The following is a 15,675-nucleotide window of genomic DNA, read 5'->3' on the forward strand; positions in this document are numbered from 1 at the left end:
TTTAATTTCAGATCATTTCAGCTCCATTCAATTCAGTTCATTTCGGCCAAAAAAAGTTCAGAAGAACAGGGCCTTAAACAACCAAAAATAAAACAAAACATAACAGAGTACTCCCTTCGTTTTTGTTTATTAGTCCCTTATGTAATATTGATAATCCACTAAAAGAACACTTTGAGGAAATAAAAATTATAAAAATATGAATAGGTGGAATGTTTAATATTGTTAAATTACAAAATAAAAGACCACTTACCTATTTCGGAGAATAATTATTGAACAAATAAGAAAAGATTTTAAAAAAGACTATTAAAAAAAAAACTCTATACGAAAAGGAGATTAATAAAACATTTTTGGCTCTAATATTATGGAAATTTAAATTTTCAAAAAATTTCATTCCTCGGGATTCCGGACATTACAGAAGGAACAGTGAAGTGCGACTGTAGTGTTTGACTGTAGATCGTAGACTGTAGAGTTCCTACTTCTTTAGTTCTATGTTCTATGTATTTCCTAAATTTCCTTAGCTCTACAAAAATTCCCAATTTTCTCTTTCAAGATTTCAAAATGGAAGAACAAACCCTAATAAATGGCGAGAACATGATGAGTATCGACAACAACATCAACAATGGCGGCTCTGTAAACAATCTACAACAACAAGATCGACTAAGCTCTCTCCCTGAACCACTCCTTACCAAAATTCTCACTCATCTCCCCCTCCATTCCGCCGCTACCACATCCGTCTTATCCCACCGTTGGCGCCACCGCTGGACCAAAGTCTCTCGCCTCATCTTAGACAGCTATCACTTCCACATGTCCCACAGCTCCCATGGGTACCTCAAATTCGCTAAATTCTCCGCCACCGTCAACCACATTCTTCAACAAGTCACTCCCCCGACAATCCGGACATTCTTCCTTCGTTACCCGTACCCTGAAACTGAAGACGAAATCGAAAAGTGGTCCTCCTTTTTTGCCATCTGGATTCGTCAGATTTGCAGCCGGAATCCCGAAGAACTCATGGTAACTCTTCAACCCCCTGGCGAAATTTCCCCTCTCCTTACTTTACCAGCTTGTGTTTTCGAAACGCTTTCTTTAGTAAAACTCGAATTATGTGGTCGTTTTGTTTGTGAGTTTCCTGATAATACTAAAAATAGAGGTTTTGTTTTGCCTAATTTGAAAACCCTAGAGTTGAATTCAGTTCATATGAGTCCTGATTTGATGGGTAAGTTTGTGAAGTGTTGCCCATTGTTGGAATCTTTATCTTTGGATTTAAAATGGGTTGAGAATCGACTTGTTATGGAAATATCGGGTGCGAATTTGAAGTTCTTAGATGTGGAAATGAATGGATCTTCCGAGCACAGCAAGTTTCTGATTGATGCACCCCAGTTGGAAGATATTCGGCTACATGGTTGTTTCGCGTATTATCATTTTGTTAACAATCAAAGTACATTGATTGAAGCTAACCTTGGCTTTCATCCAACTACCATTTTCCAAGGAAAGAAGGATAATCTTAGCTGCTTTTCTGTGCTTTTTGGAGAGATTTCTAGTGCTAAGGTCCTTCACTTGTGGGATAATCTTGATGTGCTTAACTGTGTTAATGCCAATGTCTTGAAAAGCTTCAATTATCTGACCGGGCTTCGCCTGACTTATGTGTCGGCTTTCAAGGGGAATCCCATACCTGCTTGTTTGTTAGCTAAGCTTAAGTGGATAGAGATGGATGAAATTAATGGGAGTGACAATGATCTCAAGTTGCTAAAGTACATCCTTCGTAAGGCTGAGGTTTTAGAGGAGGTTTTTGTTAAGGTTTCTTTCATGGAGGTAGCCACAGATGATGAAACTGATCAGGATTTACTATGGAAGGAAATCGAGTTTTGTAGGAAATTGTTCAAGCTTTCAAGGAAGTCATTGACTTGTGAGATTCAGTTCTCTGGTGATTATATACAATCATCAAGTAAGCACTCTCAAAATGGATCAATTGTTTGTCAAGTTGATTCCTTGAATCAGTACGAACTGCTCCTGCAAATGTGAAGTAAGAAAAGATAAGAAGCATTGCTATTTTGTCGAGTGAGCAAAGGGTTTGGATATGTTGCTTCTGCAATCTGCTCTCTCCTCTGGTTTTATGATCACGGGAAAATCCTGATAATATTATCTTTGTAAGAAAAAGCTTTTGTGCGACGGATGTCATGGAGACGATTTAAACCTGAATTTCTACTTTGCTTTTGTTATATACTTGTATCTAATTCATGACCATGGGGACGATTTATACCCTCTAGAAGATCTTTAGGCATCAAGGATTTCCTGTAAAATTTACCTTGCTCTGCTCCTTTTGTTAGTCAATTGTAAGAACTTGTTACTATGTGAGAAGCATGATTCTGGAATTATAATCATTTTGTTAATTAATCAACTAATGAGAAGACTTGAGTTTCCATGTATACTAACTTCCACCTCGTGTTCATCAGTTCATGTACAAAGAAAATTGCTCTGAGATCTATAGTTTCAGGCTTTCAGCATGTTTATCGATGATTGAGCTTCAATTAACATATTTCATAACTAGACTGTAATTTTTTTTCTGCAGAATCTGTAGTTTGCCGTATGTATGTATTTTCTTCTTCTAAAAGTGTTATAGAATAACATGCGTGTACAGGATTATGAATAAGGCGGGAACACTCAAAAAGTCATGAATTGATTGGTATCTTTGCATAACCTGGTGAATAATTAGAGCGTTTATCTTTATGGTTGCAGGAACATTACGTTGATATAATCGCTCTAAATTTGAAGTCCCTAGTTATTATTAAGTGTGGAGTATCATAAAGTTACAACAATTGTGATTCTAACCTTGAACATATTATTAAGATGTAAGATACTCTAGCATTTTATTACTTTGTTGAAAACCCAAGGAAATTACTCGCGGGAGAGGCTGAGTTACTGCAACCATCTGCGTTTCAATGTGAAGATGGTTATCTCTACCCGATGTAAGGCCCTAGTCGTAGGGCACTTCTCCTTCCTAGTTGTACAACCGGTATTACCAAAATTATTTTTGCTTATTAGGGGAAGTTCCACGTGAGCAAAGAAAAGTCTTTGAGAAAATTATTAGGTGCACTCGGGTATACCATATATCTAAAGATATTGTATCTTATTGGTGGTTCCTATCACATGTAAGGAGAAAATGTGATGTAATGTGATGCATCTAATATGCTCTAGAAGTCTTGACATATGACATCGAGTTAATTATTCATCAGTTCTGTCTGTGTTTAGTTTTTATAATTATGCATAAAATAGTTTTGGTTGTACCGTGCGATCAAAATTTACTTTTGGTTATTTAATTGCAAAATGTTATGTTCCTTTCATGTACACAATAATCTTCCACTTCATGATGCACTGGAATGACTTCTAGTATGGTCCAAAACCATTAGTTATAAGTTTTTAGCATTCAGATCCTCTAAAATTTTAATAAAATTCTACAAAATAGAGTTGTATCTATACCGAGAGTCCAGATCCTCTAGAGTTTTGATAAAACTCTACAAAATAGAGTTGTATCTATACCATACATTTTAAAATCAATGGTTCTGGAAAGGGAAAATCAGGTTTTGGATATTAATGAAAAATAAGGGAGATTTTGGAAAGAAAATATATGAGCCATTGATTTTTCATTCAGTAGTTGATATTGATCAAACTCTACCGTGTAGAGTTATTTTAGAATTATAGAGGATCCAAAATCCTGAGAGAACATTGTAAATTTGGTTTCATCATGGATTGCTAATTTGTTGTCATGATTTCATCACAATGCACCCTTGCAATACATTGCCTACTTGATATGAGCTGCTGCAAGCTTGATACGGAGTGTATTAGAACTTAATAAGGCCATCCCGGTAACCTCGAGATTCTACCTAAACATACTTATTGAAATCAGTCAAAATTGGTTAATCAAGTTACAACTATTTACCGTCTTACGCTTACTTAACTATTGAGTATTAGACAATTCTTAATAATATGCAAGGTGGGTAGAGAATTTGTAAATAAGGAGAACCAAATAAGGTTTTATTCAAACTTGTTGTAGTTCTAAAATTGATTGTGGTTAGTATCTCTTATTTATTTTACTTAAAATTTATTCAAATATAGTCGTGTGGGTCTTATTGGATTAGTCTCACCAGATATTTTTTAAATATCAACCTTTTATAATTTTTTCTTATCCACAATTGAATATATTAGTGTTTGAAATCGTGCATTGGCAAATATGCCTAAATAATTGTGCAATTTAAAAAAGAACGGAGAAAGTATGTTTTTTCCTGAAATACTGTAATTAAAAACAAAGATTTTTACTTTTTTCATTTCTTTTTAGTTGCAATACTTAATTTTTTCACGTTTGTCAATACACACGAATTTAACAAGACACTGCATAAATATGTTTTTATTGAAAACAAAAGTTATTGATTCATATAGTCCCCCCCACCCCCTCCATTTTTACAATATTTGCATGTATTTCTTTTTATGTCCATTTAAGTTTATCCCAACCTTAAACGTTAATTTTTCCCATTTGTTATTTCTCTATATAGAACCATAGACCCATATTAATAAAGTTTGTTTTATGTCGTCCCTAGTCTTTTAGAAACAGGGTGAGTATGAGAGAGGATACACGAGGTTGTCTAGATCGTTGGTTACCAGTGGTAAAATATGTCGTTGGTTATTTGTGCAATTTTGATCGTACTTAGTCGGACTTTAACAGTATAACTTATAATTATGACAGTAAACCCAAGATGTTTGGCAATACCAAATATTTAATTGCAAGTAGCTATAAAACAAAATATCTTTTTAAAAAGTAACTTTTATTTGGTAATTCCAACGTAATGATTCACTTAAAGACTTTTAATGGTACTAATTATCACAATTCTACTACTTATATGCTAAATAAATAACTTTCTATGCTTATAAGCCCACCATGCTTCGCAACACTAGACTAGATAGAGAAGTTTGACCGATACCTAAACGTAGTTGGCACTGGATACTCCGGCGTTTCTGCATTTGATTTCACTACCAAATGTATTCTTGCATCTGCTGTTGAAGGTGAATGGTGGAGGATGAAGGACCCCAATGGCAGGCCCAGTGGCTTGATAGGAATTATGCCCAAAAATGCTGTTACTTTTATTGATAATCATGACACCGGATCAACCCAAAATTTATGGCCCTTTCCCTCAGACAAAGTCGTTCTAGGATATGCTTATATTCTCACACACCCAGGAATTCCATCCATAGTAAGTACTTTCGATTTTAACACAAGTAATACTCTGATGTTATGTTTAATTGTTTATTATACACTCGGATATACTCCACCTTACTGGGTCTCACTCTATAGTACTCCCTCCGTCCCGGAATACTTGAAACGCTTTCCTTTTCGGGCCGTCCCGAATTACTTGAAACGCTTCTAAAAATGAAAACTTTACATAATATTTTATTATTTTCCCACCTTACCTAAGGGCCCACCAACAACCCTACTACCCCAAATAAACATTAAAATATTCGTGACCCCCCACCATATCCCACTATCTATATTAAAAAAATACCCCACTACTAACTACCTTTCAATTAAATAAGAAGTCAATTATAATGAATTAAACTCCGTGCCGGTCAAACGGTTTCAAGTATTCCGAGACGGAAGTAGTAACGTCTCTTTTTGTTTTTTACGTTTCCTTTTTTGGTGTTTCAAAATGTTCTTTACCTTTCATTTTATATTATCACATAAATGATTTAATATTCTATCAAAATTTGTACCCAATTATTATATTAACCAATTAAATCAATTGAGTCATTTAATCCCTCACACTTTTTTATAAAGACATTAACTTTTTCTCATTTTCCCCATATCAGAATTTTGATAAGAGTGAAAACATTATAAATAAACGTAATTTTCCTCGTTTACATGAAAAATTTAGAAAAATCTCAATGCATATTAATTAATTAGTTGTTAAAACGCGTGCAAAATACCAAACGTAAAAAATAAAAAGAGACGGAGGGAGTAGTATGTAACTTATGTCGTATCTAACGAATTAAATTCTCTATGATATTTTGTTATGCAGTTCTATGATCATTATATGCAATGGGGGCTCAAGGAAGAAATTGTAAAACTGACTTCGATCAGGCAAAGGAACGCAATAAGTGAAACAAGTAGTGTGAATATAATGGCCTCCAATGCAGACTTATATGCAGCAATGATCGATGGCAAGATAATAGTTAAGCTTGGAACAAGAACTGATCTTGGAAATCTTATTCCCTCCAATTTTAAAGTTTCTACTTATGGAAATGACTATTGTGTTTCGGAGAAGCAAGGCTAATTAGTAATTAACATCAGACATGCATATGCTCTATGCATATACGGCGATATATAATTTTTTTATATTTCAATAATTTTAATGCAGGTTAAGAAAAAAATTACCAAATACAAGCATCAAGTTTTTTCTTATTACTTTCAAGGTTTGAAGCATTTTCTATTTTACTTCTACATTATTGTTGTATGTCACCTTACATTATCTTATACCTAGTAGAATTTTGTACTACTCCATATACTTCATATATGGAGAAGAGAAACACGAATATGTACGATGTACCCACCTATAGTTTTATCAATAATATTTCCCATACTCATATTACGTAGTACTCCATACATGTTTTCTTGCTAGGTTATTTATCAGTTCATTAATTTCTTATTTGTGATTGGATTATCAAGTGGTTTGATTCTCCTACTTATACAAGTTTAGGACTAAATATATCTAATTCACTCCACGTCACCACGTAGTTTGTTCGTATCATTGGATTGGATTGGATGATGGATCATTTAGCTCAGAAGAATAATTCTTAACCAATAACGTACCATTGTGATTTAGTCATGTTCAAGTTAGTTTGTTTTCATTTGGATCTTTGAAATATTTTTCTGTTCGGAACAACGAAAAGCACTTACATAATTACTAGTGTGGTGAGACTCAAGTTAATTAGGGCTTATATTATATTTAGTGGTCTTATAGTTTTTTGAGACTATGGGCTGTATACAAACCTAGCTTTCACCACAAATACAACTAATAAAAAAAATCAAACTTTGACATGATATCAGATACTTAGGATCAGTGGCGGACCCAAGATTTAGGTCAAGGGTGATACAAAAATACATTCTTATTAGATTAGGTCCCGTAACTAATGCGTAATTAATAGATCTTGAACATACTCATTTATTCATTTAATATGCAATTTTCGCTCTGCTACGTATTATATATTTATATGTTTAATATGATAATTAGAGGGTGGTTGATATTGGGTACTTTTTTTAATATAGTTAGTGGGAAATGCGTCACTTTTTAGGGTGAATGTGATTTTTTAATATTCTTTTAAATGTTAGGAATACAAGCGGGACCTTAGGTAAGTGAGAAAAACAATATAAAATTAGAAAAAATATGTCGTTTATAGAAACGGTGCAAGTATTTTGGGACGGTTTTATAAGGAAAACGGTGCGAGTATTTTGGGACGGAAAGAGTACTACTAATTATGAGTGTAGTATGTATTTTTTTCAACTAATATTCTTATATACAGTCACATTCCCAGGTTATAAGGTCGCTAGGAGTTTAAAAACACAAGAAATAGGAAGAAAATAAGAATAATTAAAATAGACTTTAACGTAGAGAAACTAGCTAGAGTTGTGTCATCATAAACCACAAGTTCCACAAAAGATGATAGATTAATCACAATTTTACAAAGTTATCTAACAAAAAAAAAAACTATGGGTAATAATAACGTAAAACAAATTTGTCATCTTAATTATTATTCAATATTAATCAAGTAAAATACTTAATACAAATCGAGCACAAGTTTAAAGTTAGTAATATACTAACCATGTAACCCTCGGTCTTTGGGCTAAGACTTGATTGGTTGACTAGTTTTATTTGTAGTTGAGCCCAAAATATATTCAAGAATCAAGACGAACCACTATTAATAAGAGGCGGATGAAAAAAAGCCCTAAACTGTGGCGTTTCCATAGCCGAATTTGAAGGGTTTATAAAGTTGATTTCCTCTTAGGTTTTTTTGTTAAGCAGTATCAATAATGGCAGACTGGGGTAATATACCTAATGATCTTGCTACTAAGATTGCTGAACACTTTGAGTTGTTAGAAGACTTTGAGGTATTCGGGTTTGTGTGCTCACGTTGGCGATCAGCAGCCAAGCAAGCCAAGTTTCAAGCCAACACCAAATCATCAACATTATCAGTATCAAGGGTGCCATGGCTTATGCTTCCTGAGAAAGACGACACCTCAAACCAACGTCGTTTTTATAGCTTCTATAACCAGCAAGTTCGGCGTGTTAGTCTCCCTCAGCCGAACCCTAACGAGAAAAGGCTGTTATCATCACGTGGATGGTTGCTATCTGTGACAGAAAAAGGTAAAAATATGTGTATCCTAAATCCATTGTCCGGTGCCGTAATAAAGCTTCCTAAGGTTAGTTTCTGGGACCAAGCCGGACGTGGTTGGTATATTTATCATGATATATATGGAACACATTATTTTGACAAATTCGTCTTGTCAGAGAACCCTTCAACCACTTCCGATTTCACAATCGCGTTGGTTTTATCCGAACCTTATTTAAACTCAAGTATCTGTCACGAAATCGTGTCGTTCTGGAGGAACGGGAGTTGTGAATGGGATACGTTTGTGGAATGTGGGGATGTTTACTTCACATTATATCAATGCCATGATATCACTTTTTACCAGGGAGAATTCTATGCTGTTGATGATTCGGGAAACATTGTTTGCTTTCAATTCGACCAATCGGGTGAACATCAAGCCCGATTGATCAAGGAATCGGAACGTAATATGTACAAAGATCAACAACTTACAATTATTAACTACTTGGTTGAATCTTCGGATCGATTATTGCTTGTTTGTAGACTGAAAAAATTGTTGGATCAAATCTATCGAACCGTGTCGTTCGAGGTATTTGAGTTAAATATTCACAATGGGACGGCTGAAAGAGTAGTTCACTTGGAGGATGTAGCAATTTTCGTGGGTTCAAACTCTTCTTATTCCGTTAATGTCTCTGTTGATAATGTCTTTAAACCTAACTCCATTTATTTTACAGATGATTTTAAGGTGGCTCGCCATAGACATTGGTATGAATCAAATAGCAGGGGTACGGACATGGGTGTTTACAGTTTAGCAGGCAATCATATTCATAGCTATTATGATGGTCCATTTCATTATAGTAAAATTGCACCATTTATGTGGCATGAGCCTTGAGATACTAAGCTTATGATTATGTAGTTAGTTGTCAAAAAAACATGATTTATGCTTTTTTTATTTACAGTAGTTATTAATTTATGTTCGAGTGAATTTACACCAATTCATGTCCTCATGAGTCCTGATTATTTAGATCTGGCTCGATTCGTTCGTTAATGAACCAAGCTTGAGCTTCAATTTATTATTCGGTAACTAAATAAATCAAAATCGAACTCGAACTCAATGTTATCCGGCTCGAAAGCTTCGTAAGCTCGTTAAAAATAATACAGGTTGATTAAGAATAATTATACTAATGCCTAATGTTGAACTTTTTACATAAATTTTCCAATAGATTTTTAATTTTAGTATTGATCGATTAAGAAACTTTTTAATATATTGTTTTGTTTTATCGGCATATACTCCGTACTTTTTATCGAATGCAGCTTGAAAAAGGCTTGAAGTTTTACTCGAACTCAAAAAATACTTATAAAACTGTTAGTTTCACAGAGTTCCTCAAGAGGGGGGGGTGAATTGATATTTTACGGTTTTACAAAAATTAAACTACTAGGAACAGAAACATTAAAATATGCAAGCAAGATTTAGCGTGGAAAACTCTCTAGGCCCAATAGAGAGGAAAAAACCACGGCCCCTTTGGGGACTTAAACACTTTTACTAATTAGGCAAAACAACTCAGTTTCTTTACAAGCCTAATCTACTCGGGCCACAATCTGTAAATCGTCTCTGATCACAGATGACTAGGAACAACCCTCTTTGTTCCTTCCCTTATGAAAACAGTCCCTCAACTGCTTCACCTCACGGATCTCTTGCGAGATATTTCACTCTTGCTTAAGTAAGCCTGACTCAGGCTTATCATACAATAACTCAACACAATGATAAAACGAATAGATATTAAACTTAAATACTAACACAAGATATAAAACCAAGTAACAAATACTGCTCTATATGGGAACAGGAACAGACACTTTTAAAGATTAAAACTTTAAGGGTGATACCTGAAAGCTTCCGGTTTGATAGCAAAAAGTCTGATAAAAACTTTCGTAAATAACTTGAGGTTTATTTATAAGAACGAAGAGTTAACCCTAGATTCCAATTCAACACAATTTAGGACTCTTTTCAAAAGATAGATTTTCGCAAATAAACTCATTAAAACGCGTTTTATAAAATCTATCTCTACGGATTTAAGAGTTGTATAGCAACTCAAATTCACAAGCATATTACCTCAAGTAGGATTTGTAAAATCAGTTTCAAACTTCTAAGTTTATCTAGAAATAAACTAATTTATTTTTGTTTCAAAAATATAATTTGGACTCTACGAAAAGACTTTGTTCCCATACTAAGCAGTATCTGAGTTACACTGATCTTATACCTTTCGATACTTAGAAGACTTCCTAGCCAACATTCTTTTTGGTCTTTGGCTTCAATCTTAATCCTTGTTTTGAACTTGTTCTCTTCATGGCTTCTCAGCTGGTATCACTGTACTCTTGTTCTTGCTAAGTGTACTGATCGCTTCATGTTAACCTGTCCCTGACATTCCTTAGATAACCAATTTGTAAGTATAGCTTAAGTTTGTCATCGTCAAAACTCAGGAATCAACAATTTCCCCCTTTTTGATGATGACAACCTTACAACTTGATAAGAGTAAAATATGCAGATAATGACTAAGGAATGAAACAAGGTGCAGCTGACAATCATACTTCAAACCTCAATCAGGAACAGATGTGACACATACTGAGGTTTCGAACTCATGCATAGATACAAATATTTAAACACAAGTTGCCTCCCAATATCTTCCCCCTTTGGAATTATCAAAAAGGGTAGTATAAAAACGATTTCACAAGACAGAGGAGAAAGAAATAGAGAATTATGTTACCCCAACAAACCGAGAAGCAGTTTGCAGCTCAAGTCGATCAACGAGTTTGATCGCACCCCTGCAAGAAAAACAAGGTAATAGCAACATAGAGCACAACACAAGCAATAATTCTACATGTCAGTGTGGGTCAACTATCAGAACGTAGGAAAAGCGCACTAATGATCATTAGTCATAAACTTGGCACATTCAAAACATCCACAATTAAAAATGTTCAACGACCAAAGAAAGAAGTAATTGTTTATCAGAGAGAAAAATATATGGGGTGGGGTTAGGTAGCATAAGGAGCAGGGTCAGGCTTGGGGTGAACCAGGAGCAGCATTATCATCATTTGCCACCTCCTCTATGATCATGTCAGCAAGACGTTATGTCATGTCGTTGAAGAACTCTGCCTGATCCTGCTGCATCTTGTGAATTAACTCCTGCAAAGAAGTAACAGCTGACAGCAGAACTACATTGTCCAGCTGTAGTTGATCCACTTTAGCCATCAGGAGCTGAACTGAGCCGTCTGGTGAGGGAGCAGCAGATTGAGTTTCACCGTCCTTGTCTGAATCTGAATCTTCGACCCTATAGACCGGAGGTACACCTTTTGAAGAGCTGGCTAGACGGCTACTGCGACGAATAGGCTGATAAGATGAGGTGGCTGGAATGTTCTTGGGAGATGAGGAGGCTTTGGGAGGACTTGTCTCTTTCGGGCACAGGTCAACAGGAACACCCTCTGTCTGACCCTCTGTCTCTTGACAGGGAAATGGTGCCTCCTCTCCCTCATCTGAGAGCTCGTCTCCCTCATCTGAGAGCTCGTCTCCCTCATCTAGCTCTTCTTCTACATCCTCTATATCGTCCTCATCCTGTGGGGCTGTGTCTCCAACCAACAGCTTCCCAACACAGACAACCCCATCAACAACACTCAGACTTACACCATGTAGACAAGCTTTGTTTAGAATGTGGGCTGGAGTATGTGGTTCAGATGTATATTTTGTGAGATCAACCCCCACTTTGCGCATGATAAAGGTCAAGAGGGAGCCGTATCCAACCATGTTGTTTTGAGAAATGCTGTGGGTGAGGTGAGCAATAAAGACCATGGGAAAGTTGATTTGGCGTTGAGATTCAAGGAGAAAGATGTAAATGAGGTCTAATCGACTGGCTAGGGCTCGTTTATCGTGACGCGGAACAAGTCCTCGACGCACCACATTAAACAGGACTTTCTGAAAGGGAGTTAGAAGAGATTGATTTAGGGCTTTTGGGTGTTTTCCCTGTCCTCCAAAGTAAGAGTATACGTCTTCCATTGTAGCACCTCCTAATTCAATTGGACCTTTCCCCTTATGGTAAACATCCTCCCCCAGCACAGGAACTTTGAACCAATTCCCTAATTTTTCATCATCAAAACTAAATGACTTACCATTTACCTCCGACTGACAAACCCCCCCTTTGTTTATAAAATTTGAACAGAATTCTCCCATAGCCTCAGGGTACATGCAAGCTTTGGAGCACACTTCAAACAGATATGTCCACCCCTGTGACTCAATTGACTCTAGTAACTCAACAAAACCAACCTCACGACACCAACCAAAATCAATACCCAACCCAGGGAGCATGCGATCGGGGGGGAAATAATGAAATTTCGGGGATTCAAGTTTTACCTTTTTCTTGACTGGAAGGTGTGGTTCCCCCTGAGTTGGTGCTGCGACTTCCTTTTTCAGAACGAGTTTCCTTTTTGTTGTCAGCTTGGCGGTGGACTTAGCTGCCGATGGTTTGGGTGTGGGTTGCTTCTGAGCCATGGATTCTGGGTAGACTGTTTGGAGAGGAATGACTGTGATTATCGGTTCCGAAGGAGAGGAAGGGTTACTAGGGTTTGGGAATTGAAGTTTGTAGAGAGTCATGATTATTTATAGAGAGGTGGTTGGCGAGTGGATCAGGAGAGAGAGAGAGTGAGATTTTGAATTTTAAATTCTGGGGTTTGAAGAATAATCGGCGATGTTTATAGGGGGAATGATTGGAATCTGAAGAGGTTTTGTTGGGAATTGGTTGTGGGAAGCGTGTTTGAGTGAATAAAAATGAATAGTAGTGCATGCACCGTGTTCGTAAGATTCACTGAATCAAATTAAATGCTTTCCATTCATTTTTAGTTTTCCCACTTAGACTTAGAATTAATGCAAGTATTGAGAGCAAGTGCAGTTACCTTAGAAGTGTGCAGACGTGGCTGTGGTGATGCACTGTAACACCCCGACAATTCTCTCTTTTCTAAAATAACCTTTTAATATAAAATATAGAGAATTATCAAGGCATTATCGCCCGTGTGAAAACGTAACGGCTTATTCAGAATTTTGCAGCGGAAAACATAAAACTAATTTGAGGTTTATAAGTAATTGATTACAGGTTTAATCCCAAAAACCAATAAACGAAAATAAGGAAATACGAATAGTACGACAAGTTTCAAATCCAAGTTAACAAATTGAATCACTTAACTAAACAAATAGAACTACAAGCTCTCTAATCCCGATCCCAATGATGCATCATCTTCAAACCTGTAGATGGGCAACGCTTATTGATCCTTAGAGACTGCTCACCAAAGATGGGTCATCACAGGATCAATAAGGCATAGCCATGATCAACACACACAAACAAAGCACGTAATCAGCAAAGCTGAGTACTACATACTAAAACAACAACAATCCTAGCATGATACTATCAAACCAACAACCCTAACATGATACTACTAAGTATAAGTAAGGACAGACAAAACATAATAAATTGACGATTATACTTGACTAGACTAAGCTAGGCTTAATAACCATAACATTATTTTAGTTGAAATAGACAATGGACCGAGTTGACCATCCAGAAGTCTTCACTAAGGAAGACGAGGTACGGGCGCGACTCCGTGACCTCAGTGACCTGCGATATCGAGGAACGTTTAAATAAAAATAGGACACGGTGATCAATCCGGTCCCAGAAAAGGCCATGGGCTACCACCATGAACCCCAACTCCTGTTTGTCCGTCACTTCAGACGTGCACAGTCTAAAGCTATTGCTATTCAGTTTCACTTTACATGATTTACAAATTGGGATTTCGTTATGACTCGACCATTTCATAAGCCAGACAATTCACATTTGTTCACAACTGTTTTTATCTTGGAATTAAGTAAGTGATCATAAAAGCATCAATCAAGACTCATTCCAACTTAACCCAACCTTTCCTTTAACCATGAGCAACCCTGTATATGGGCATAAAGTTTCAACCTACTAAACAAGGTCCTCCGCCCTTATAAAGTAGTGAAAAGATAGAAAGGGAACAACAACCAATTGATCCAACCCAATCATATAGAATAATCTAGTGTTCCCAACCAACATGTTTGTATCAAACATCCATACTAACATGTCACAGTTCTTATAGTGCAAAATAAGTTCAATAAGTTTGTCCAACAGTATTAAACATGCACATTCAATATAACCCAGTTCGTCCATAATATCAACATCACCAAGTTCCACAATAATATTAACATAACCAAGTTCAACAACAAGATTCAACATGGTTTCAACAATTAGCACACATTCCAGGCACACAGGTATGTACGTACCTTGTGTAAACAAACTGATAGGCCACCTTAACACTTTCAAAAGTCGCCTAGAGAGAATTCTCCGCCTAAAACAACCAATAAGTAATACCAATCAATTTCTAATCATTGGTAACCATAATAAAGCATTCTAAATGTATCCTAAACATATTTAGAACATTCCCCAATATCGAAACTTAATTAATTAACTTCCTAGAATAGTGATTAATTCCCTAACGATCCCTAATTATCATAAACTCCAACAAACGTTCCTTTCTAATTTTCCAGCAATATTAAATAATTCAAAACTTGCTCAAAATATATTCAACATCCTTAAGATCATAAAAAAAATAATAACTTTAATAGGTATAATCATTCTATTATGATTTTAAACATAATAAAACCTTAAAAATTCATGCTTTAATAGTTTAAAATACTTATTTAACCAAATTAATAAATCTGGAAATTAAATTTGTTACTTAAACATAATATGAAATCTGAAAATATACTTTAATCATAATAACTTGTAATTTATATTCAATAAACACGAATTAAATCACTAAACTAATTTAAAACCCTAACTTACATATTAATCAACCAAAACTGAAATTAATTAATTTACAATATCAATATCAAATCTGAAAATTGTAATTTAACTATAAAGATTAATAATTTAATTCAAGAAACTTAAATTAAAATCAATAAACTTAAATCAAAATATTTAAATAACTTAGGGTTTAAGAAATAACCAAAAGGAGAGGAGGAGAGAGACTGCCGGCGAGCAGGGGCACGACAGCGGTGGCGCAGGCTGGGCGGCGACGCGACTGGGCGGCGCGATTAGTGTTGGTGGTCGCGGGTGATTGAGCAAGCAAGAAGCAGGAACGTTGAAGGTGGCTGCAATCTCGTGCGAGCCAAGGAAGGAGGAAGGAGGGAGATCGACTGGGCAGGGCCGCAGCGGCGGTGCAAGCGGTGCTGCGGGTGGTGGTGCTGGACCG

The 15,675-nt window shown here is 35.9% G+C and overlaps 3 protein-coding genes across 3 annotated transcripts; all 3 read left to right on the plus strand.

The window, feature by feature from the left end:
• Nucleotides 1–439: 439 nt before the first annotated feature.
• LOC110785358 (FBD-associated F-box protein At3g52670-like) lies at nt 440–2,430 on the plus strand. The gene has a single exon (XM_021989796.2). It carries the CDS (start codon nt 496–498, stop codon nt 2,017–2,019), a length of 1,524 nt encoding a protein of 507 aa, XP_021845488.2. The 5' UTR covers nt 440–495; the 3' UTR covers nt 2,020–2,430.
• Nucleotides 2,431–3,551: 1,121 nt separating this feature from the next.
• LOC130463626 (alpha-amylase-like) lies at nt 3,552–6,317 on the plus strand. Its single transcript, XM_056832812.1, has 3 exons — nt 3,552–3,575; nt 4,950–5,240; nt 6,063–6,317. The coding sequence occupies exons 1-3, from the start codon at nt 3,552–3,554 to the stop codon at nt 6,315–6,317; spliced, it is 570 nt and encodes a 189-aa protein (XP_056688790.1).
• Nucleotides 6,318–8,071: 1,754 nt separating this feature from the next.
• On the plus strand, nt 8,072–9,259 carry LOC110777568 (uncharacterized). The gene has a single exon (XM_021982169.1). The coding sequence runs from the start codon at nt 8,072–8,074 to the stop codon at nt 9,257–9,259; it is 1,188 nt and encodes a 395-aa protein (XP_021837861.1).
• Nucleotides 9,260–15,675: the final 6,416 nt, after the last annotated feature.

Source organism: Spinacia oleracea, chromosome 6, assembly GCF_020520425.1.
Source record: "Spinacia oleracea cultivar Varoflay chromosome 6, BTI_SOV_V1, whole genome shotgun sequence".
Lineage (NCBI taxonomy): Eukaryota > Viridiplantae > Streptophyta > Magnoliopsida > Caryophyllales > Amaranthaceae > Spinacia > Spinacia oleracea.

Excerpts from the sequence above, each read along its gene's own strand:
- LOC130463626 (XM_056832812.1), top strand. The coding sequence starts at position 3,552 with ATGGTTCTGGAAAGGGAAAATCAG. Across the intron at positions 3,576-4,949 it reads TTCTGGAAAGGGAAAATCAG|ATAGAGAAGTTTGACCGATA; the intron begins GTTTTGGATATT and ends ACACTAGACTAG. Across the intron at positions 5,241-6,062 it reads ACCCAGGAATTCCATCCATA|TTCTATGATCATTATATGCA; the intron begins GTAAGTACTTTC and ends TTTGTTATGCAG.
- LOC110785358 (XM_021989796.2), top strand. The coding sequence starts at position 496 with ATGTATTTCCTAAATTTCCTTAGCTCTACAAAAATTCCCAATTTTCTC.
- LOC110777568 (XM_021982169.1), top strand. The coding sequence starts at position 8,072 with ATGGCAGACTGGGGTAATATACCTAATGATCTTGCTACTAAGATTGCT.